General features: G+C 49.7%; 1 protein-coding gene across 2 annotated transcripts in view; it reads right to left on the reverse strand.

The window, feature by feature from the left end:
* Nucleotides 1-23,433, reverse strand: part of AFF1 (ALF transcription elongation factor 1) — a 280,369-nt gene that overhangs the window by 11,874 nt on the left and 245,062 nt on the right. For both annotated transcript variants that reach the window (XM_075544047.1, XM_075544046.1), the window contains exons 11-19: nt 22,609-22,783; nt 15,695-16,666; nt 8,303-8,412; nt 7,339-7,579; nt 6,561-6,652; nt 6,315-6,375; nt 2,086-2,222; nt 1,237-1,308; nt 422-547 (exon numbers count right to left, since the gene is read on the reverse strand). In XM_075544047.1, the coding sequence (XP_075400162.1) occupies nt 422-547; nt 1,237-1,308; nt 2,086-2,222; nt 6,315-6,375; nt 6,561-6,652; nt 7,339-7,579; nt 8,303-8,412; nt 15,695-16,666; nt 22,609-22,783 (1,986 nt within the window). The remainder of the gene's footprint in view (nt 1-421; nt 548-1,236; nt 1,309-2,085; nt 2,223-6,314; nt 6,376-6,560; nt 6,653-7,338; nt 7,580-8,302; nt 8,413-15,694; nt 16,667-22,608; nt 22,784-23,433) is intronic.

Below are 23,433 nucleotides of genomic sequence, written 5' to 3' on the forward strand. Positions count from 1 at the left end.
CCCTAAGTAGTGATAACCCTTGGTAAGCAGTAAACAGGGTCTCCAGCTGGCTGCCGGGTCTCTGCACCACCTTGCCTTGGCCCACGCTGTGCGCAGACCTGGCCGGTAAGATCATGGCCATCCAGAAGGCAAGCATGGCTACCATGAAATGTGTCTGACTCCATTATTTCAATCTCTCTATCTATCTCTCATGCTATGACTATATGTATATATACATATATGTATACACACACACGCATATATATATAAACTGTACAATTGCACTTAGTGAACCTGTGATTAGTTGTGGGGGCTGGCCCTTGCCCCGCAGCTCTTGGCAGAAAGACACAAAGCAGTGTGAAGTCACGCAGCTGCTGAAAGCCAGAGGGAGATCAAGGATGGCGTGTGCGTGCGCTAGTGCTGACAACAGATGTGTAGTTACCTTGCGATGCTGGGAGAAGGTACCTGGGTGCTCCTGAAGTGGTCGCTCAGAGTGCGAGAATACTTCACTGCTGTGTCCTTCTTACAACGGAACAGAGCCATGTTCAAAATGGACTGGCAGCGCATGCTATGGACAAAGGGGAAAAGTATGTTGAGACGGGGTATTGCCCTGGTGACCATGCCTACCACGTCTACAGAAATACACCACCTAATTTTGTCGCACAGCCTAATGAGCACACGGGGTTTCCTCAGATGCGAGGAGGAAGGAAGACGAGTTCAGGAGGAATCCTGCTCACACCTCCACCAAAGGTCAGCGTGGATGAGGAAAGCACCAATTCTCAAGGAGCTCGCCGAAGCCACAAGGCTACAGCATTCACTGAGTCCTCAGTACATGGTGGCAACAGACATCACTTCCTAAAGGAGCCCTGGTAGCACAGTGGTTATGCGTTGGGTTGTCATCCCAAAGGTCAGCAGTTCAAAGCCACCAGCCGCTCCACAGGAGAAAGCAGGGCTTTCTACTCCCATCAAGAGTACCCTCTCAGAAACTCATGGGCAGCTCTGCCCAGTCCTGAAGGGTCACTGTGAGTTGACATCGACTCCGTGGCAGGGAGTTCACCACTTCCTAAAAGGAGCCTTCAGTCGGATGAGCCCTCCTAACCGCACAGCCTGCCTCCACCTTCCGGTCACTGGCTCACCGTTCCATCAATCAGAATGTCCACGCTAGCAGAATCATTACCATTCAAGATCTTTTGGTCCCATCAAAAGACACAAACACCAATTTAGTAATATTATTTAGACAAAGGGAAAAGTACACACCATAAGGCAGCAAGTATTCTCTCTTGTGTTGGCGTGGTGGCATCCGAGAAGGATTTTAATGACAGTATGACGCTACAGGAAAACGTAAAAGTATACCAGGTTAAATCAAGGCAGTTAAAGACCCCAGAGAGAAACAAATCTTACTGTACATTTGTGTAGTTTCGTACTGATGTTTCCTGAAAGTGTGCAGACATAAACACTCTGTAGGAAATTGAGGCTTGAGATCCGGGCCACTCACAAGCCTAGGAGAGTCTCTCTCTGGCCTCTCACCTGCTTGAAATCAAACAGGGCTACGTCCTCACTGGGACCCCTATTAAAATGCAGATAATAAACAAAGACCAGGGCTTACACGGGGACAAGAGAGCATCCTATACTGATAAACCAGGAAACAGCAGGCTCTCCCTGTAAGGTCCTGCATTTTACTCAGCAAAAGTCGTACCAAATGATGTTGCTGGGTCACCACTTCTGTCCTAGCTCTTCATCTAGAATACAGTTTTAGTTTAGGACTTTAAGACTCCCTCTTGCCTCTGAGGAACCCTCAATAGAAGTAGTGGTTGCTCGGTGGGCTGCTAACTGCAAGATCCACAGTTCAAACCCATCAGCGGATGCACAGGAGAGAGAAGGGCCTCCCTCCCCCTGAACAGAGTCACTGTCTCGGAAACTCCCACGGGAGTACTACCTTGGTCCTACAGGGTTGCTATGAGTCGGCATCACTCGATGGCAGTGACTTGTTTTTTTGTTTGTCTCATCCATTGAGTGGTTTTCATACCTAGATGCCCGTAGACGCGGCAATAAAGGTATAAGGAAAGGAAGGCCGCAAGAGGATCAGCCAACTGCCCTGCCACTCACTCGATGAGCTCCATCGCGTCGGAGTACACGGAGTAGGCCGACTTTGACGCTGGGCTTTCAGATTCCATGGCAATCCCACACTCAATGAAGGCGAAGACGGCTTCCAAGTACTTGAATGCTTTTCCAACCTTGTCCGTCTGTAGAAGAACAGGGTCACTGTTAGGCCCAAAGTATGCGACTATTGGGTTTCTCATGCACATTCTTTACTGTCAGCTTCCTCTACTGCAGTGGTTCTCAACCCTCCTAATGCCGCGACCCTTTCATACAGTTCTTCATGTTGTGGTGACCCTCCCCTCAAACATAAAATTATTTTCGTTGCTACTTCATCACTGTCATTTTGCTACTGTTATGAATGGGGCGACCCCTGTGAAAGAGTCATTCAACCTCCAAAGGAGTTGCGATCACAGGTTGAGAACCGCTGCTCTACTGACTTAGCTTAATTAGGGCTGGCGTGCAAGCTCGAGACTAAACGGATTCAAGATGGTAACCAAAGCCAGTCACCTCTGGCTTACAGAGTCAGTAGGAAAAATTAAACAATTCCACGTTAGGACGTTTCTCTTGAAACACCAGCAAAGTACCACTTCAGTGCAAGGCAGAAAGGACAGCATTCCCCTTGCCATCGTGTGCCGTTGCTCATTAGATGCCTTCTCCGAGATGTAGATTATTCCACACATAGAAGGCACTACAGACACCATCTCTTGGTGTGTACTGAAATTTAGCTAATTTTCTGTAGCGATGTTTATGATGGTTTATGATCACCTTGGGTATGTTTAGCAAGCAATCACCTTACACACTTTTTAAGAGTCTGGTGCAGTGTTTCCCTAAGTGAGCATGCCTAAGTGGGAGAAACCATCCCCGGCAGGGGGTGGTGGTGGGGGGCGGGGCTGGGATGACTCACAGGACTGCAAAAGTAGATCCCTATACATTATGGTGCCCTAGTGAGTTGGTTACATGTTGGGCTGCTGGCCTCAAGGTCTGCAGTTCAAAACCACAAGTTGCTCCATGGGAGAAGAGTTAAAAATCTTGGCAATCCGCAGGGGCAGCTCTATCTTATTCTATAAGGGTTGCTGAGTTGGGATCAACTTGGTTGGCAGGGAGTTTAGCTTTGGCTTTATACCTTATGCCAGATTGTGGGCATGAAAGTTTTTAATTGCTGGTGGGAGAAAGCACTCATTTTTTAATTTTTTTTTAATTCCTGGAAAGTGAGTGGCAAGCCCAATAAGTCTGGGAGCCTATGATGTAATGGACTACTTAATCTCTTGGTGTTTGAACTAAGTGTACCAGGCTAGACCTTGGTCAATAGGAGTAAGACTTCAGAGTCTCACTTGGAGGGCATGTTGAAACCTGAGAGAGATCAGGTGTCAGCGGTCCCCCAGACCTCAACACACCATTTCTACCTGTGTTTCCAAGTGGTACACAACCTGGGAAACCTGAAAAGGTGGTGGTGAGTGGCACTACTTTCTTCTCTGCCTGGCACTGGTGCCACACACTTTAAGAGCAAGAGCGGAAGTGGAACATTTGCGATTCTCTGAATGTTTTGGCTAATGCTCTCATTTGGTGACGGCCAAGAAAAAAGAGAATGGAATGGAAATAGTAAAGATGCAAGTGGCATCAGAAAAACACTTTCAGGGGTGCTTCCCAATCCATCTAAGGTGCCCTGGTAACACTACCGGTAAGGTCTTGGCTGCTGACCATAAGGTAGGCGGTTTGAACCCAGCATTCGGTCCACAAGAATTAGATGTAAGCCTCCTTCCATGAAGACTGACGTCCTTGGGAAACCCCAAAAGACAGTTCTACTCCATCCCACAGGGCTGCTCCGGGTCAGAGTCAACTCAATGGCCGCAGGCTTGGGTTTTTTCAATGATGTAGTCAGCGCTCCTGAGCCCTACAGCAGTGCTGGGTTATCCGCCCAGAAACAGGAGCAGGAGCAATTCCGCTCTCTCCTCCCCGCCCCCAATGAGCTTGCAGTATATGACTGCTTAGCACTCTTGTCTTTTGCCAGTAGTGGAGCAAGTACGGGGCTGTGTGCATTCAGCAAGGAGCTCTGGTGGCATTGCAGCTACTCCTTGGATGACTAAGTACAAGGCCCACAGTTCAAGACCACCAGCCACTCCGAGGGAGCATGACGGAGCTATGCATCGGCGTCAACTCAATAGCAGTGAGAACTTAATAAACTAGGTAATCATTTTTGAAAATGCTTTTTAATCATATTAGCGTGCCTCCAATTAATTAGCTAGCACTGCCTGGCCAGGCTGGTTTGCTTCACTGGTGGGAATCAAATGCTTTATTTAGTGACCACCATCTCTTTTACAGAATTTCCCACATTCAAATTGGGCTGAGGGAGGGGACAAAAGAACTGTAGTTGACTGGTGTGTCCACTTCTGCTTCTTCTTGGTATCTGTACAGCTAATCATGAGCACCACACCTTTCTGTGAGACAGCTGCTGGGCTCTTCCTTCCCAATCCAGTCAAAAGTATAATACGGAGAAGTATAGAATATACTATGGACGCTTATCTATAATCATCTGTGAACTTACTATCTGGGGAGCCAAAGCCGCATTGCTCAGCCCCTGCCAGCTCGAGACAGAACGTTATGGGGAATGTCATGGTCAGAGTGGGGCCGTCCATGAACTAGCATTCACCACAACTATCTTGGGCACTGGGGGGAGGGAGGAGGAGAAGGAACAAACCCCACCCCCAACACACACGCATGCCCCTGGAGTATCACTGTTAATTATATGAACAATAAGAGAAGGTAGTGCGGAGTGCAAGCCAATGTCAAATTTCATACAGCTGGCTGACAAGATATTCAGTGTTAACCCTTCTCCCAAACGGAAGACTCGCACACAGTGTAAGCGCCAGCTTTGGCACGCTGGAGGAAAGCGGTCGGAAGCTTCTGGCTGTACCTGCCGCAGGCCACGCCGGTCCACGGTAGCTTCAGGGATAGGTCTCTAAGGATTTGTGGGTTTTGACTCCCTGACAGCATCCAGCCTGGCGAGACCTCAACACGCCCGTTGCCTCCTTGAAGGGGGATCTGATGATGGACCCCCCCCCACCCCTGAGCCCCTTAGCTTGAGATTAGATGCAAGTATGCTGGCAAGGCCTGCAGAGCCCGAGGCCAGGACGCTTCCTGCTGGCTCTGTGGCCTCTGGCGCATGTGGTTTGGTTCTGTTGAGTCAGTTCCGACTCATAGTGACAACGGAATGAAACACTGCTCAGTCTTGCGCCATCCTCACACTGGTTAGGTGGGAGTCCACGGCCGCAGTGGCGGTGTCAGCGTGGCTCCTGGCGGCTGTGGTCAGGCCTGCGCCAATAAAGGAGAGCTGTGTTCCTTCCTAGGCCCCCAAAGGCAGTGTGGCTTTCCAGGGAGCTCTGCATACTTTCAGGGGAATATGCTTAAGCGACTAGAGCCCAAGGATCTGAGATATCTAAACACGACAAAACATTAGCTAGTTTATGCTACAGCGGGGACAGACAGCTTATCTAGTTAGGTAGACAGTAAATACATTCTCCACCCGCCACCCTCCAGAAAGCCCACAGCCACCAGGCAAATGGAGTTCTGCTCTTTTAAAGAGCCTGTTTACTAACAGTGTGTTCACCATCTTCGTGTTGAAATTGTATTTTGTGGCCTTCATCTACTGTGTCAGGTCAGGTTGTCGGGGGCGTCAAGATAATTTGGGAATGCAAACAGGCTTCCTGACTTTGTGAAATCTTTGCAGGGTGAACATAAGCCGACAGCCCAGCTTAGCAGGACTCCTTGTGCATCTCCACAGACCTGGCGCCGGAGCAGAGGCACTCACGCACGCGTCCTAAAACACTGCCAACGAGCTCAAGCGGCACGCGTTTTGATCTAACACCTGTGGACGTGCCCAAGATTAGACGGCATTGCAGGGAGTTGAAGAGAGTAACTCCACTTAGGAAACTCTTCACTCCTTTCACTCCATTAAGTTGCCTATTGTCCACGACAAGACGGAATGACCAACAGTGGCTGCACCACTGGGCTCGGGTGTGGGGACAATTGTGAGGAGGGTGTAGGACGGGGCAGGGTTTTGTTCTGTCTGTTGTCCTCAGGGTCATGATGGGTTGCAATGGAGTTGACGGTATCTGACAACAACATGCCATGGTCAAGATTAGGTCCCGGGCACTCCCGCCCCCTGCTGGCAGAGCCTGTATTGAGCAAGCACAGGATTCGATGCAGTACCCCACCGGACAGCTAGAGCTGAGACTGACCATTAACTCTGCTTTGTGCTTCAACTTTTTGGCCTCCTTCATGTGAAAATCCGCTTGGTGTCTGAAAAGAAAGAAGGAAAATCAGAGGTACATCATATATGAATGTAGAATTACTAGGCGGGGCGTGGGGGGCAGGACGACTTAAGAATAAGAGGCAGAAAGAAAGGAAAGAAAGGGGGTGAGAGGAGGGAGAGGGGAGGCAGGGAGAAGGTGGCAGACGGAAGACAGAAACGGCCACCGACTTACGTGTCAAGCTTGGCTTGAGGCTTTCCTGGCTTAGAGTGACCATTTGGCAGTGAAGGCACTGGAAAAGGATTTGCAGTCTCTCCCACAGATCCCTAACACGGAACAAAAACACTGTATGGTTCACACAGCCGCACTGCAGAGCACAGTGCCAGAGACAGCATCCCTCTTATTACTACGAAATAACCATTCAAAGAGAAAAAGCAAAACAGAAAAAGAGGCGCTCAAACATCACCTCGTTTTAGCTTTACCAACCACCTTTCCAGCTTCAGATGCAACCGAAGCGGAAGCCGTAGGTTCTTATTGTACTGGGGACTCGAAAGGACACAGATGAGAGAAGGTCTGAGAGAACCAGTTGTCAACAAAGTCAAATGTGGTACGTTCTCTCGGCCTCCGCACATGTGTGTGCACACGCTAACCAGCAGGACGAGCTCGCATTTGCGTTTGAGAATGTAGATAATTTTTCCTATCGTACCAATAACAAATGTTGAGATTGCATTTTCAAACCCCAAACTAAACAGAGCAGCCAAAATTAGAACTGAAACCTGTTCTTAAGCCATGGGTCCTTTAGGAATAAACACATCTAATATTGCATATAATATTAACTCTGCTCTTCTTGCTCAAACCGGTGGAATTTTCAATCAAAGCAGCTCATTACTGCCTTATCGAAAGTGATGAGCTCTGACATGCCACCATTGGGAACCTATTATCCGATGTGGGAACCTGAAACCATCACCGAGCTATGAGCTCCATGTGACTCGCTCCCGCTGCCGTCACTTACTTTGTGTTCAGTAGAGCTTCCAGACCGCTTCCCCTCTACTTTTCTGTGCTTGGGAGTGGAAGAGTCTTTATGGCTGCTCTTGGTATTACTGGCACTTTGGGGAGGGTCCTGGCCACAGGCATCTGCTTCCCGCCTTGGCCTCTTGTGTGCAGCCTTGGCTGGCTTCTGGGTGGACGAGGACGACACCGGGGGTGGCGGGGGCATTTCCTTCTTGGAGGATTCAGAGGAGGGTCTGGATGGCCTGGAGTGAAACATCACACAGATCAAAGTTGAGGAGGGACACCCGCCACCCGACTCAGTTATAGAGAGAGCCTACTGGTAGAACAGGGCGAGACATCACGGAGCCGGACAAAGGCGGTGGCGGCGGCTAAATTTCAGGGACTTTTGGATTGACGCCCCAGCTCTCAGACGTACACGGGATTATAATCCTGTGCTTTTTCTCTAAGGCTGCAGTGCTGGACAGTGGTCCTAAGGGTCCTGAGAGGTCTTCCACCAACCAGCTGCACCCTCAGCAGGAGCCCTTTCCTGGAAGCTGGCAAACCTAGCGGCCACTTCCGCTTCTGACTCCTCTCTCTCAAGCTGTGTCAGCACCTGCGAGGACACAATATGCACTTGCTTCTGTGGAGCAATTTCTTAAACAGCTCGGCAGAGCCACAGGCAACGGTTAACCTCATGTCTCACTTGCCAGCCCCTTTCCTCTCACAGATTGTCACTCGGTGCCCAGAGAAAAAGCACGGAAGGCAGGCAGAGGAAGCCAAAGGCGACTCCACCCAGGAAGATTTCCGTGACCTTGGGCAAGCCACTGGATAGCTTTCTGACCCGGTTCCTTATGGGCACAGTAGGGGCAGTAACAGCACCCTCGCTGTTCAATGTGCCTTTTGGGAATGCACTGCTGTAGGGAAAACAAGAACAAGGCGCCAATCCACAGGAGGGAAACGCCCACCGTGGGAAGCGGCACACTCACTTAGTTTTAGTAGATTCTTTGTGGGAGGATGAAGATGAAGATGAGGATGGGGTCTTGCTGTCTTTCTCCACTTTGACTTTCTTGCTATCGTGGTCTCTTTCTGCTTCGCCCTACGGTTGTAGCATAACAAACATCATGAATCACCACCCACAGAGCTGCACAGGAAAAGAATGCTGACACGGCCGAAATAACTCAGCCTCTGCTTTTTAACATCTCCCCCCATCCCCGCAGCTCGAGAACTGACAGAGTCTCAAGTGGAGGAGACTCTGCTTTTCTGCCCTGGAAGAGGACTCTTTTTAAGCGATGGCTGACAGCGCAGCATCTTCCTATGCGACCGGTATCTTTCTAGCCTCGAAAGAACACAACGTGCTAATAAACAACAGCTAACGCCCGGGTGCTATCATAGTACGCCTCTCCTCTGCCTTCCAAGGAACCTCCATTAACTTACCATTTGCACACAGTTGAAGGTGGACTACTCAAAGTCTGCTCAAGTAGAAGACATCATTTCTACTGCTGGAAAAGTAGCTGGCTACGAAATCCTGTGTTTCTTAACAGTCAGGCTAGGAAAAATGCCAACTTGTGGATCTACCCAGTGGTAGGATAGCAATAGTTGCTTTAGGATTCTGGGTAACTTTTGTGGTGGTTGTTCTCAGCTGATGACACGTTCCTTTAAAGAGATTGCATTTGCATAGATGGAGACGTGTGTCCTTATTTAAAACAAGATGATAAGGAGACAGAGGCTAGAAAGAGAACATAAATAAACGACTCACTGCCGTGGAGTCGGTGCCGACTGCTGGCTACCCTAAAGGACGGGGAGATTCTCACTGCCCCCGTGGGTTTCCCAGACTGAACCCCCTCCCGGGAGCAGAAAGCCTCATCTTTCTCCAGACGACTGTTTGGTGGTTTTCAACTGCCGGCCTTGCAGTTAGCAGCCTGATGCATAACCACGACTCCGCCAGCGCTCACTGAACTCTTCGTGAGTTACGACCCGCATGAGCACCCATTTATACCAACCAAAGTGCTAAGAGACGATCCGGCCTTGGATAACGAACAGAATTCTTTAGAACGCTTCTGTAACCTTTCTCATGTTCTCGTCTTCCCAACTACAAGCAGAGACTGACTGGCAGGCTGAGGCCTTCAGGCAACCAGCTTCTTCCTGGTCTCAACACAGGCAGCTGCCCCATGGGAAGAACCCAAATTCTCTCCTGGCAAGAGATCTCGGTGGGAGTCCTTCAATTTATTCTGAAGCATGTTAAGAACTAAACTCCTCCAACTGTCAGTTCACTGTGTCAGAAATCTGGGACACCACCAGTCAATCTAGGGCAACCCCTAAAAAACCTGAAATCCTCTCTATAAGCCTAGAGGAAACATAAAATGCACTCCCATTAACTGGGTGTGAGTGACCGCATTTTCACCAGTCTTTCCCTCTTCCTCCAAATCTGTCCAGATATGGACGGCAGGGGCAGCTCTGGCCAGACACCCTGGCCTCCCTCAAAAGAAAAGGGACACTGAAAACCCACCCCTTCCTTCTCAGGGCGTGCTGCAAACAGAGGTACACTGGCATCCAGTCCTGAACAGGCTTCTTTGGAAAAATACTTTTAGTAATTTATGCACTGTCATGTTACAAAAAATGGAGTCATTCAAGGTGGCTTAGAAAGACACCTGTTTTCAATCTCATGGTGTGTGTGTGTGTGTGTGTGTGTGTGTGTGTAGGGAGGGAGGGCTTGTGGGCTTGTCGCTTTACTGGCCCAGTGGGCACGCGAACACGGCCAGTCCAAATTGAAACATGACCTCAGATGCTCCGTGCAGAGAACTCCACATGGCCAGTTCCCGTGGCTCTGATTTCAGCTCCGGGTGCCCTGTAAACGTGGCACCTCAGGACTCTGCTCCACAGGGGCTTCAAGTGGCTGGCGTTTAGACCTCCTTTGCCAGGCTGTCCTTTTGAGGTACAACTGAGGCCTGGCTCCTGATGACCCTAACCTGTAGGTCGGTGTGCTGACCTGTGGCATCACCTGGGGGCGCACAGAGAATACTTTTTATATCCATTCCATGTTGAAATGGTCACACTCCGGGTTTCCTGGAGTCAATAGGAGGCAAGCGAACAGCAAGCAAACGATAAAATCCTTCATCAACATGACTTTCTCTGGTTGACTTATTTTCTCCCCTTGAGCTTTTTCTAACGTGGCCACAGGAAAATGTAAAATGTTGCGTGTGGCTCAGGCTCAGTTTCTCCTGGACGGCGCTGCGACACACACTTAGTTAGGTAGGAGGCGGTCTGCAGAAGTGAACATCGAAGTAGCCAGTGCCAAGAAGGAACTGAGGCCATTTGAGAGCCAGTGAGCAGCTCCGAAACAGTGCTCGGCTGCAGAAGTGGAGACAAGGAGCCCTGGGGCCTGGTGTGGGAGCGAGCACGTGGCACACACAGCGTGCCACACACAGAGCTGAAACGCAAGAGCAAGTTTCCTCCAGCGCTTCTCACACTGGAGGCAGAGCTCGGGACAAGGGAAGGACGGGGCTGGCAGACAGGCCAGGAGAAGCCTGCCCGGGCGCTGTGGTGGGTCTGCACAGAATACGCACTTCCCATGCGCTGGTGATGAACTAAGGTAGGGAAAAAGCAGGCATTGGAAATGACAGGGGTAAAACAAACTCCCCCACTATTGATACGGTGATTGCCTGGCCAGCTGGGCAGTCACTGTACGGCGGGGGAGGGAGCCCCAGTGGCACTGGGTTGCTACCCATAAATGAGACTGGCAGTTGACAACGACCAATCGCTTGAGCTGATCGTTTAGAAGAGCACAGAAAGCATCATCTTTCCCAGCAACGACCAGATAGTGAGTATCAAGAACCGCTAACAGTTCTTCCTCACCCACCAAAGACGAGGATGCTGGTGTTTAAGCCTTGGAAACTCACAGGGTGGTGATGCGTCCAAATCTTTTTCATGGCGGTAGGTTTGGGGGAGTTTGTACCCAAGGTACCCTGAAGAAGTTTGGGGAATGTTCTCTGAACAACTGGCCCCAGGCAGTTCTGCTGGCTGATGGAGTGCTGCCAGACGAGGGGAAACTTGTCTGCTGGAAGACTCTCAACAACGGGCGGATATTAACTGGCCCCCGAGGTGGCCAGCAATGGATAAACGGCCATTATTTCCAGGTGAGCTATGACACACTGGAGAAGTGCCCATGGCGAGACCAAGCATAAGCCACCCACCACAAGGTTCTTTCCCCAAGAAAATCCCAAACCCAGAGGTGGGACGACAGCTAATTTTTGTTTGTATGTTTTTCATAATGCTTAGGACACGCTAGGTTTGACTACACACCAAAGTGGCAGACGTAACAAACCACACATGAAAATAAGACTCCTGGTGAGTTGGGCCTGAACCACGCACTGCTCAGAGCTCCAGTCTTATGCCAGGTCGTAACTCAAGGGAACAGCAAACAAACAATAAATCACGAGGCACTAAGTTCCGCACTTAGAGTGGAACGACAGGTCGGGCACTTATTGCCCTCGGAAGCTTTATGTCGCTGGTCGGCAACACAGAAGTAGCTGCTCAGGTTCTAGAAGCTGGTGGAAAGCAGGCCAGCCAGGTAAATATGCTAGAGCAAAAACCCCTTCTGTGGAGGGCTGCCTGCCCAGACTGTAGTTGCCTTCCAGCCTGGAGGCTTTGGTGAGTCTTGTGTGGTAGGGACACGGTGCACTTGGAACCCTGTCATCGGCTCTCCGGAACAGGGACAGGGGAGGGGCTTGGCCGGAGCAGTCGTGCCCATTCCATGGAAATTCAGCCTAGCAGAAGGACACAACCAGGGCCCTTTACAGGACCACACTCACACTGTGAATGGACAGCTTCAGGACAGGGCCCCTCAAGAGGATGCCGCGAACAGGGTGGCAGGAAGGACAGCCTTACACATCAAGTAAAAGACCTGCCTGAAAAACAGGTGGCGTGGTCGGTTCTTGGTCCAGCAACCGTTCTGAGACGGTTCTTGGTCCAGCAACAAGGAGAGGGGAGGGACTTTAGCCCTGTGGGCTATCCACAAACACCCGTATTTTAGGGGAGCTGGGCTAAGGATCATCCGGGCTGTGGAAGTATTTTTTCTATCTGTTCGTGTCTGGCGGTGCCTGCACTGACACCAAGAGGCGGCTGGCCACCTGCATCTTGCGGCTCGCTTGCTTTCCATCAGGCACCCGATTGTCCGCCAATGCTGCTCCACCCAGGGTGTGGCGGGAAAGAGCAGGAAGGAAAAGCATCCAAGAGAAGAGGCTGCGCCATCCAGCTAGCTTCTGAGAGCGCACGCCTGCCCTGGGCTGAGTGCTCATCCCACCAGACAGACGGCTCCCTGTGAACAGCACTCACAGTCAAGGGGGAAGAGGAAAGCGTGTGTGTCTGCCTTTTCCACAACCGACACTTTGTTTGGGCCCTAGCCTTTCTGATAGGGGGAATTACAATCTAATAAGAGCTTGCCCTGTCGGGGAGGGGAGGTTGTGACTTGGCCGACAAAGCCCCCTAATAAGGAAACGTGCGGAGGAGTGCATGGGGTGGCTGGTCCAGGTGCAGGGGGAATGGAGGGACTGAGCCAGGGATGGCAGACACTACAACTACTCTATCTGTTGCAACACTGACCTTGGGCCTCTCTCGGGAGTTCCAGCACACCTACACTCGTGCACAGAGACGCACGTGTGAAACAGAAGAATGGCGGAGGAATCAGAGAGCCCCGGACAGGCTTTCACAAAGCAGCTTAGGTGTGTGTGAACTGCTCTGAATCCCACCTCTCAACAGTAGCCTGGAACAAGCGACCGCCAAGATTCTTATTATGTGCCCTCCGAAGGGAAGCAAGAATGCTCGGGAGGGCTTGGAGCTCAGGAATCAAGTCTTCACCCTTCACCCCGTGGTATCCTAAAAAGAAGGGTGCCCTGTCTTGTTCCCCACGGAGCAGTAGCTGTTCTTATCCGAGCCAGAGGCCCGGAGCAAGCAAAGCCAGGGTGCTGAAGAGTCAAAGTAGAAGGAAGGAACTGTGGGCCCAGGGGTCAGGCTCGGCGGTTCAAAGCTGCCGCTGCTCCTTGAGAGGAAATACCTGACTTGCTCCTTTACAGATGAGAGCTGAGAAACCCTCAGGCAGGTCTCCTCTCTCTGAAGGGTCACTATGAGCTGCAATAGACCTGAAGCACACAGCAATATGCACTGCATGCTCAGCGTCCCCCATCCTGGGAGAGAAAGAACACATGAGTCTCTGATCATAAAATGTGTGTATGGTTGACCGATTCTTAGACATATGTATTTTATCCAATATACATGCCCCAAAGTCCAAATCCCCAAAGTTCCCAGTGATGTTTCTAACTGGTGACATCCTGCGGGCAAGGGGACTCCTGGTTGCCTGATCTGTGAGGTCATTCCTGGTTGTCTAGAGCCAGAAGAGCTGGAAAACACATGAAGGACTTCTCTCTCCACAGATCTGGCTTTGTCCAGGTGAGGGCCCTGCAGGGAGGCTCTGTTTCAGTGGCTCCCAGCCTCACTACTGTCTGTCAGGCGCCATCGAGCGGTTACGACCATTAGTGACCCTATGCACACCAGATGACACACTGCTCAGTGCCGTGCCAGCCGCACAACTGTCCCCACACTCCTGGCTTTGCTAGGCATTGCAATTACCCGAGGTGCTTCCAGAAACACCAAGGCCGGGGGGCAGGGCACGCGACAGGACAGCACAGCGTTAGGTTATCGCTACTAAACGTCCCCCCAGGGGGCTACACCGCGATACAGAGATAGCCCATGCACAGACCGAGCCCATGCCTGCACAGGATTTCCAAGACTGCAAATCTAGCTGAGAGCAGGCAGCCCCATCTCCCCCCTCAGAGTGGCTGGTGAGTTTAAACTGTTGACCTTGAGGTTAGAAGCCCAGAAATAAAAACACAGATTTCTAATAGTTACAACATTCTAGTTTATATGCCTTGACAAGATATCTTAAGCACCCATTTAATAACTATCAAAGGTGTTAATAATGTTCTGATTAATAAAAGTCATTAACAGAGGTCACAAATCACGAATCGGATGGATTCAAGACAATGAGGTGTTAGATTGCTGCCATTCAGTGTGTTTAATATTTGTATATATAAAAATATATGTATATCCCAATAGATGACCTTTTGACCCATTTAAAGTTGTTTCAGTTTTTAATATCTTCTGCTTTTTAATTGAAGTTTCTGGTTTGTCTCTTTTTTGGGGGGGCCAGGGGGGAACCTTCCTGTTTCTGTTCTGCATAATTTTGTATGCTCGAAATCCAGTATAGGTAAACCTATAGGGACAGTAACTGGGTTCATAATTATCTAGGGGCAAGGGCAGGGAGGCTGCGGAAAATGGGGAGCTAGCAACAACGAAGGAAGAAAACATTCTGAAACTGTGGTGATGACTGTATAGCCCTTCTTAATATGCTTGAGCTATTAAGTTGTATAATGTGTGAATTAGATGACAAGGAAACTACTAAAACAGGTTTAAAATCACGTGTGAGTAAAAGTTAGCTTACAGTAGCTGTTTCAGTGGTTCAGAGCACTAATGAACATTCTTCATGTGGAGGACAAAACCCAACGGGGTCAGATGGCAGAGGCCAATGTTGTCAGAATAAAGAGGAACTTGGGCCCCAAAGAAGCCAGCATTGTTAATAACTGCCTCCTCTTTTTCCAACTGCTGAGACTGCGGAAGGGCCTTGGCACTGTTATGTCTCTGGCCGTAGGATGAGAAACATTTATCGAAGTCCAGACTTGGTGCGGAAAGCAAAGACACAAAACACCAAGCCCACAGGCATCAAGTCAATTCCAGCCCACACCAACCTTACAAAACAACGCAGAAGTGCTCTCTGGGTTTTCCAAGAGTGTGGGTCTTTACGGGAACAAATGTTTCTCCCAAGGAGTGGCTGGCAGGCTTGAACTGCCGACCTTGCAGGTAGCAACCCAATGCTTAACCAACAGAGCTCTGGCAAAAGACATGCAAAATCCAAACGGAGATGTCCAACCTCTGCTGAGACAACTCAACTCACTCCTGAAGCCAAACTCACTGTCATGTAGTCAATGCTGACTCACAGTCACCTACGGAACAGGGAGAACTGCCTCTGGGGGTTCCGGAGACTGTAACTCTTTGAAAGTAGAAAGCCTCATCTTTCTCTCGCTGAGCATCTGGTGGTTTTGAACTGCTGACCTTGTAGTTCACAGTCCACCTCTGCGCCACTATACCAGCTGAGTTCAAATCAAGGCAAGGAGCCAGCCAAAGGGCCAAACCTTGCACAGAACCTACACAGGGGGTGGGGAAAAAACACTCAAATATTCGCGTAAAACTCCCACTCTTTCCATCCCGATTCCTCACAGACTTTCTGAAGCCGCTTGTACTGTTGGCGGGGAATGCACACGCCCACTCACCTTCCTCTTTTTGGCCACTTTGCTCCTGCTGTCCGAGTTTCTCTTCTCGGAATCATGCTTCTTCCCCATGGAGGGCGGCTTGTCTTCTGCTTTCTTTTGGCGGAGCCCCTTCCTGGGGGGCTGGGGTACTCGGGCAAGGAGGGCCAGGGTTATCTTCACGATCAGGCTTTGTGGGGGGGGAGTGTCCCTGAGCGGCGAGAGCACCTTGGTGTCTCTCAAAGGCAGCGGGAGTTTGTCCTTCCGGCGGTCCTCCTGGACGACCACCGCTTGGCGGCAGCCACTAGTCCTGCTGCCGTGGCCCCCAGGAGCCAGGCCCTTGCTCTGACTCAGGGGAACCAGAGCCAAGTGCTCAGGGCTCCTGGGCTCCACATTGTCCTTCGAGGGCTCAGGGCCCGAGAGTGACTTGGAGGGGGCAGGGTGGTTGCTCTTGTGCTTCTTCCTCTCGTTGGGGGTGGGCGCCGCCGGGGGCTCTGGCTTTCTGCTCTCCACAGCACGGGGCCGTCCTTTCGTCTTCACCTTGGGCTTGTCTTTGGATGTCTGGTCTTGGGAGTCATGGGAAAGGAGTCCTGGCTCACTTTCCACCTGCACGCTGGCCCGCAAGTCCGCCTGGGCAGAGGCCTTGGCCGGTTTCCTGGGCTGTTTGGTTCCAACGGTTTGCCTCGGTGGCGGGGGTGGCGGTGGCAGCTGTGGCTCCTGCTGGGCAGGAGACTTCTGACAACTTCTCTTGCCAGGGTGGGGGGCTTCGGAGGGGACCCGCGAAGCTCTGCTGGAGCCCTTCGGGGCAGGCTCTTTGGGTGCAGCGTGCTCGTGACTAGTGACAGCGCCGGTGCTGTCCCCACTGCCCTTTCCCTTGGTGTCCTGGTGCCTGTGTGGGGTCCCCGAGCTCAGGAGGCTGTCTGGGGGCACAACTGGCTGGTTGACTTTGCTCAGCCAGTTGTCCAGCTGCCATTTATTTGTTGTCGGAGGTTCAGGCTGAAAATGCAGAAAAAGAGAAAGGAGTTCATGAGCCTACGGTGATAAACTATTTGTCTATGTTTAGTCATTCAATCGTAGAGGCATGTCCATCTGGTGGGGAGGCGGCAATTATGTCAAACCTAAGAATAAAGGCCCTATCATCGACCCTGCTCTGATTACAGGTTGGTGGTCCAAAGGGTTGACACCCACTGCCCAAAGCCTCACTGCCATCTGACTCTGAGCGCCCCACAGGTCCATTGGTCCTGCTTCTGGGGCTTCTGAGTCTGTCACTTGGTATGGCAGTGAAGGTGGTAGTCTTTGTTTTCACTAACCTTTAAGGGAGGAGAAAGCCTCGTTTGTCTCTTGAGGAGTGGCCAGTGGTTTCAAACTGCTGACCTTGTGGCTAGCAGCCCAATGAGGAACCCAAGAGGCCACCAGGGCTCACCTCCTAGTTAACAGGGTTGGCTGCAAGTAGAAACGTTGGCGGTTGGAACCTGCCCATTTGTACCTCAGAGCAAAGGCCTGGTGGACCTACTTCTGAAAACTCAGCTGCTAAAAAGCTCTACGAGGCACGGTTCCACGTTGACACACACAGGGTCATCCAGGCCCCAGTCGGCTCATGGCCACTGACCACTGACACATGGGGGTCAGATTCTATGACAACTAAGTCTTAAAAAAGAGTCTTCCAGTTTGGGTGGGGTTTTTTGGGGGGTGGGTGATGTAGGGATTCTGTTGTAGTGGACACTAATAGGCCATTGACCAAAGCTGGAGCATTTTTTCATGTATTTTGGCTTAATGGTAACTGCAGTGGTATTTAAGCAAGCACAGCAGACTTTGGCAAGTTTATCTATCTTATCAGACAGCACTACAGGAAACGGGAGAACGGACAAGAATCCTGGTATGAACATTCTTCAGAAGAAGAATGTCTTAGCCCATGGGTTTCATACTTTATCCTCCTTGGTGGCCTACATTGAAGAACCGTTCTTCAAACAGAGCTAAGACTTCATCTCCTTTGTTTCATTACTGAACGCTGTTGCAAACATTTGCATATGGCCAGTGTCTCACAGACTTCTACCTTTTGCACCTTAAGGAAAAGAGTCAAAGGAAGTCAGGTGAGTCAATCACTGGTGCCAATGGATTCTTTTGAAGTATGGCCAATCAGCAACTGCATTTTCTCCTTAAAGGCCACCTGGTCTGAGACAGTACCTATGTTTTTAGCAAGCACAGGGAGGAAGGGCTCTTGAGTGCCAGTTAAAAGCAGTGGGATTCCATTGGCTAGCTGCACAGTGGATTTGGCAAACAAACAGAAGTCCCCGACTGCTGGTGAACTACTGAAGCATCTGCCCCTCTCTACCCAAGGAGGCTGTGAGCTCTGAGTGACAGCATGGCAGGGACCGCTGTTCCACGACAGCACCTTGTCTGTCCCACCAAAACCTACTGCCCCCAACCGATTCTGACTCTCAGAGTCCCTGCCTGTGGTTTCCAAGGCTGTAAACTCTGGCCCCCCCTTTTTTAATTAAAAGATCATCTTATTGTGGGCTCTCACAGATCTTATAACAATCCATACATTTATTGTATCCAGCAGAATTTGTACATATGTTGCCATCATTATTTTTTAAGCATTTACTGCCTCTTTGAGCCTGTGGTATCAGCTCCTCTTTTTTCCCTCCCTCCCCCAGCTGTAAACTTTCATGGGTACAGGCAGTCTCCTCTTTCTCCCAAGGAGTGGCAGTTGGGTTTGGACTGCTGACCATGCCGACTCCATAGACTCACCAGGGAACTCCTTTGCCGTGCATGTCCTGAGGATTGATTTTGAGAATTAATGTAAGCATCTTAGTGCACGCATAGGTTGTATATTCAACATAAAATTACTAATAGTTAATGGCATGAAGAACAGCTTTGCATATTTAAGGAGAGTGCACCCCTGCCATGCTACCTATTTCTATTAAAGTTATTTCTGGCAGGTGGTCTGCGTGAGTGATAAAATCATGCACACAACACACTAGGAAGGTATTCAAAGATACCCTGTATGGGATTTTTAACGGATTACCTTAGGGATCAGGAGACCAGCACAGTGGGTGGATAATGTTTCTAAGGGATAGGATGCTAAATAATATTTACAAGTGCAATATGTTCAAATCAATACAGTTCAAATAATTCGGCTCTGTAGAAACATGTGAGTTCAATACACTTTAAGGTGGACATAATGAAAAGGCGTTGCGGCCAGGATAAGACTGGGTAATACAATGACCAGGTAGGAACCTTGGGATTTAGTGAAATTTCAAAAGCATAGAACTAAGAGGAACTCAGTAGGCCATGCATCACTCATGCGTATTCTGCATTACTGTGTAATGTAACACACGAGCCTTTTAAAAGCTATCTTCTTATGTCAACTCTAAAACCAAGCTCAAACTTGAATCTCAGAGTATGCAGGGTTGCAGAGGAGAAGCCAAGCAATTGATCGCTGTTAGGTTAAGACCGCTAACGGCAAGACTGGCAGTTCAGACCCACCAGTGACACAGAAGTAGAGTTACAGCTTCAGGAAAGCTACCCAGGGTTAGTATGAGTTGGACTCAATGGTCATGCATTTGGCCCGCTGGTTCTGTTTTTCTTAAAGTAATCTAAAGCAGTACGCAATGACTGTTAAGGGTAAAGGACAATGAGCACACCACACCTACTTGTCAAACATTTTCCATAAAGGCTTGAGGAAGTTACCTGGTCCAGTAACTATTTCTTACCAGTAAGAATGACTTGCCAATCCTGCCAGGACGGAACCCTTGACCCTATCACAGGAAAGGTGCAAGTCGATCTCAATCACATGACCAGTTTACACACCTGCCCTGAACTCCAGGGATGCTCCTTTGGTCCATTTTGCACATGGACCAAAAAACAACAACCAAAAAACAAAACAAAAAAACCACCCAAGCCATTCCCAGTATAAATAACATTTGCTTTTGGTCTGCCTAAAACAGGGAAGTGTGAGTGTAGTCCCTAAAGGCATGTCCTGGTTCCAGGAATAAATGTCCTCTCTTCCACTGTGTACCTCCAAGTGACCAGAAGGGAAGTGCATGGCCTGATTGGCCAGTGAGAGGCAGGGGCAGTGAGCACTCTAGTATATACAGGTATAACATGGATAACGCTCCTTTAAGGTCAGATCTTATTTGGGAATGAGATGTCAGAAATCTTTACATAAGGGATTACAAAGAAGATTTTAAGATAAATTTTAAGTGTACAAGAGTTTTGAAAATGCTGTGGAAAAATGAAATCAATTGAGCATGGTGTTTTCCACGAACTTTTTTGAAGCCCCCCACCCCACCTCATGGGTAAAACAAGATTTGGTCATGAATTTCCTCCTCTACCCTTTCTCAGGCCCTAAATACCACAAAGTAAAAGTGGAAAAATGTTTGTGACTGATTGTCACTAAGGATTTCAGTAAAGGTGGGACTGTGTGTCTCATTATTTCTCTCCTCTCTCAAAATGGCAAAAGTTAATGTATCATATCGTAGAATTAATGGGAGTGTTGAGCAAAAAGTTTTCAGCTGTGCGACAGCTCAACTCTCAGAGTGGCCAGGGCAGAAAAGGAAATGAGATGAGAAGTCGCTTAGCATAGTAAGGAAAAATGGAGCCCTCAGAACTAAAGGCTAGCCGCTTGAATTCTAGTTCCGGTACTTTTTCTAAAAAAAGAAGGCAGCAGCGGCTCCGACCTTATATGGTTGATTAAGCAAGATGACTCCAGAGAAAGCATCGAGGTCAGGGAATTTACTACCAAAGGATGAATAATGGCCAGATTAGGAAGGGGAGCAGATCCCTGACCGAGCATAGAATCATGCCTTCGTTTCTGTAGTCAGGTGGCAAAAAGGCATGGTTTGTCCACACATGGGTTATGAATCACATCCACCCATAAGTTAACTTCCAGTCCACTATGTAGGTAAAGTCAGAACAGGTGTATATGGTTCCTATTTTAATTGTACTTCAGTGTCAATGATTCAAAAGCTCCACAAGCAGGGGTAATGTGACTCATTTTGGTTTTTTTTCCCAAAGTAAAGGGGACATTTACACAACACTACAGGGCCTGGGCTCCTCTAGAGACTGCAGGCACTCTGACAGGCAGAGATGCACGTACTGACTCACACTAGAAGAGAAGCCACAGCTCAGCACCAGCCCACTGGCATGCATGTAATGTTCCCTACCTCCTGAGACTGCTGGGCCTAAGTCCTCCAAGAACATGACCTGACATTGAAGTCACAGACGCAAATTTCCCATGATTAAAAAAAAAAGAAGCACCAGCCACCGGAAAGGCTGAGAAAGATAAAACCAGTCTCTGTGGTGTATCCCAGACACCCATTACTTTTCATCTGTGCAGGAGGTTTACAGTGATGCAGACATGTATTGTCACTGGGGAGAAATGTAGTCCAAAGTGTTAGGAGGAGAAATTACAGGTTTACAATCTCAAGGAGGAGAAAAAGTTCTTGGGGAAAATGAGCCTTAATATATACAAACTGAATTGAGCTCAGATTTTTACATAAACACGTAGGCACAAATCAAAGCCTTTTAAATAAGGCAAGTGAAAAAGGAAAGCAGGATGGGTAGGTTTGTTTCACATTTCAGAGGTTTCTAAGTATATTCCAGGAACCTTGTAGACCAGAGTAGGCTTCATGAATACCAAGCCAAATTAAAATGTTCTTGCAAGTTTTGACTATTGAGCCAAACCTGTTCTGTTCCTATTTTATGTGAATTGAAAATTATTTCACTGAATTCTGTTCCATATATAAACAGATAAAAACAAGCAGGTAGATTTTCTTATTGAACAAGGGGAAGCAACAAAATCACACAATGTCAGCATAGCACACTCCATATTCTTTTTCGAGAGGCCCGAGCAGTATTACTTAAACACCGATCAGTACCATGCCAGGCCAACAAGAAGGCTCAGCAATGCAGAGAGCATTTCAAAAACTTGAAAGGGACACCATGCACAGACGAAGCTAAACTGTGTCCATCTGTCCGCTCCGTAAAACACTACCCATTGATTCTGTGCCAGGCACTCACAATGACACCCAGTTATTGTTCCAGCCTCCTTGGCCCTCGAACCCAGTACAGAGGCTCTTAGTCTGACGACATGGTTTCTAGATGGTCTCTAACAACACGTTTGTGGAATTGCCTTGCTGCCTGCACAAGAGATGAATACCAAAAATGTGACTGTTTTTCCTGAGGCCTGTTTCCTGGCATTCCCATCTCAAGACATTTAGAAGAAATTACAGGGTGAGCCAGTTCAGCAGAAGTGAGACTCCTTCCAGAACTACTCTTGCCCAACCCTGTCCAGCACATCTCCAACGTGACCCCAGGTTTCCAGGACATCTGACAGCCCTGTTGGTTCCTGGGAGTCACTGCTTGTGCTCAGCCACCAGATAAGCTCACTGCCAGACATGTGTCAGTCTGTTTTAGTTCACCTCCCAAAGATGGGTGACAGGCAAACACAATGGTTCCTGTTCCCACTTGACCCAGGGGGTGGGGGGGAGGCGGGGCATGAAACCCAGCCCTGGCAAAATCCCACTGCAGCCATCAGTTTAATGCATGGCTTTTAGTCATTCAAAAATAGAACCTCTGGCGACTTGATTTCTAGTTCACGTTCCTGCCCTCTGCTAAATTAGGCTGCTTCCTTTTGATGTCCTTAGTGCATGCATTTCTGAAATTTCCCAATGAATTCTCATTAATATTGATGCGTCAGCCTACTGAACACATGCTTTCCTTTTTTAAAAGAAGGGAAAAAAGAAAATGGTGTGCAGATATTCCTAATGAGTTGTTCTCGGGGTGGAGAGCCATCCGTCTCCCCCAAAACCTCCTCGACAAACAGTGTGGTAAACAAAAGCAGAACAGAAAGCCACGGGGAGCGGCAGGTGATGCTGGTGGGGCGGGACTTCTCCGGGCTCACAGCAGACTCGTGGCAGAGGGGCTAGCGTTACCTCCGGAGCCGGAGCGTCCAGGGGCTCATTGTCCTCACTGTCACTGTCGCTGCTCTCGCTCTCCGAGTCGGAGGAGCTGTCGGAGTCACTGGTGCTGTCGGACTCTGCGCTGCTGGACGGTGCGGAGGCGGCCGGGGCAGGAGGCGGCTCTGGGAGCGACGGCGGCGGGGGAGCGCTGCAAAGCAAGGGGAGAGCAACCTGACTTCCCTTCCTGCCACTTGGAAGAAAAAACCCCAGCCTCGCTGCCACGGAGTCAAGGCTGACTCCGAGCGACCCCCGCTGTGGGTCCCTGAGACTGTAACTGTTTCCTGGAGGACAAAGCCCAGCCTTTCTCCCGTGCTGCCGCGGCTGCTGGTTTCGAACGGCCGATCATCGCAGCCCAAGAAACCACTACAAGGGAATACCAGCCCGTCGCCCAGTTGAGAAAGGGCCCAACCAGGACACACAGAGCAGAGGCAAGACTCTTGGAGACAAATCTGTGTTGTTTTCGTCCTGAGGATCATTTCAAGGTGCTCGGACTCTCAGTGCTTTCCGGTCCCTTGAGAGGAAGGGCTGGTGAACGGCAGCCCGCGGCGGTGGCTGCCCGGTTTCTGAGTCGTTTTCCAGGGACACACCCACTCCCACTCCTTTTCCTTACACACTGCCCACACCAGCGCCTGCGCCGCAGGAGAGTTGAGGCGCCCCAAGAGAGCGCGCTTCTGGCCAGGAAAGCCTGAAATATCTAGTGGGCAGCCCCCTTTAAAGAAAGTTTGCTGGCCCCTGCTTCGTAGGCGTATAAGCGAAAGAAGATTTATTTCTAAAAGAAACGCTCCCACGTCCATTTCT

This window comes from Tenrec ecaudatus, chromosome 3, assembly GCF_050624435.1.
Source record: "Tenrec ecaudatus isolate mTenEca1 chromosome 3, mTenEca1.hap1, whole genome shotgun sequence".
Classification (NCBI taxonomy): domain Eukaryota; kingdom Metazoa; phylum Chordata; class Mammalia; order Afrosoricida; family Tenrecidae; genus Tenrec; species Tenrec ecaudatus.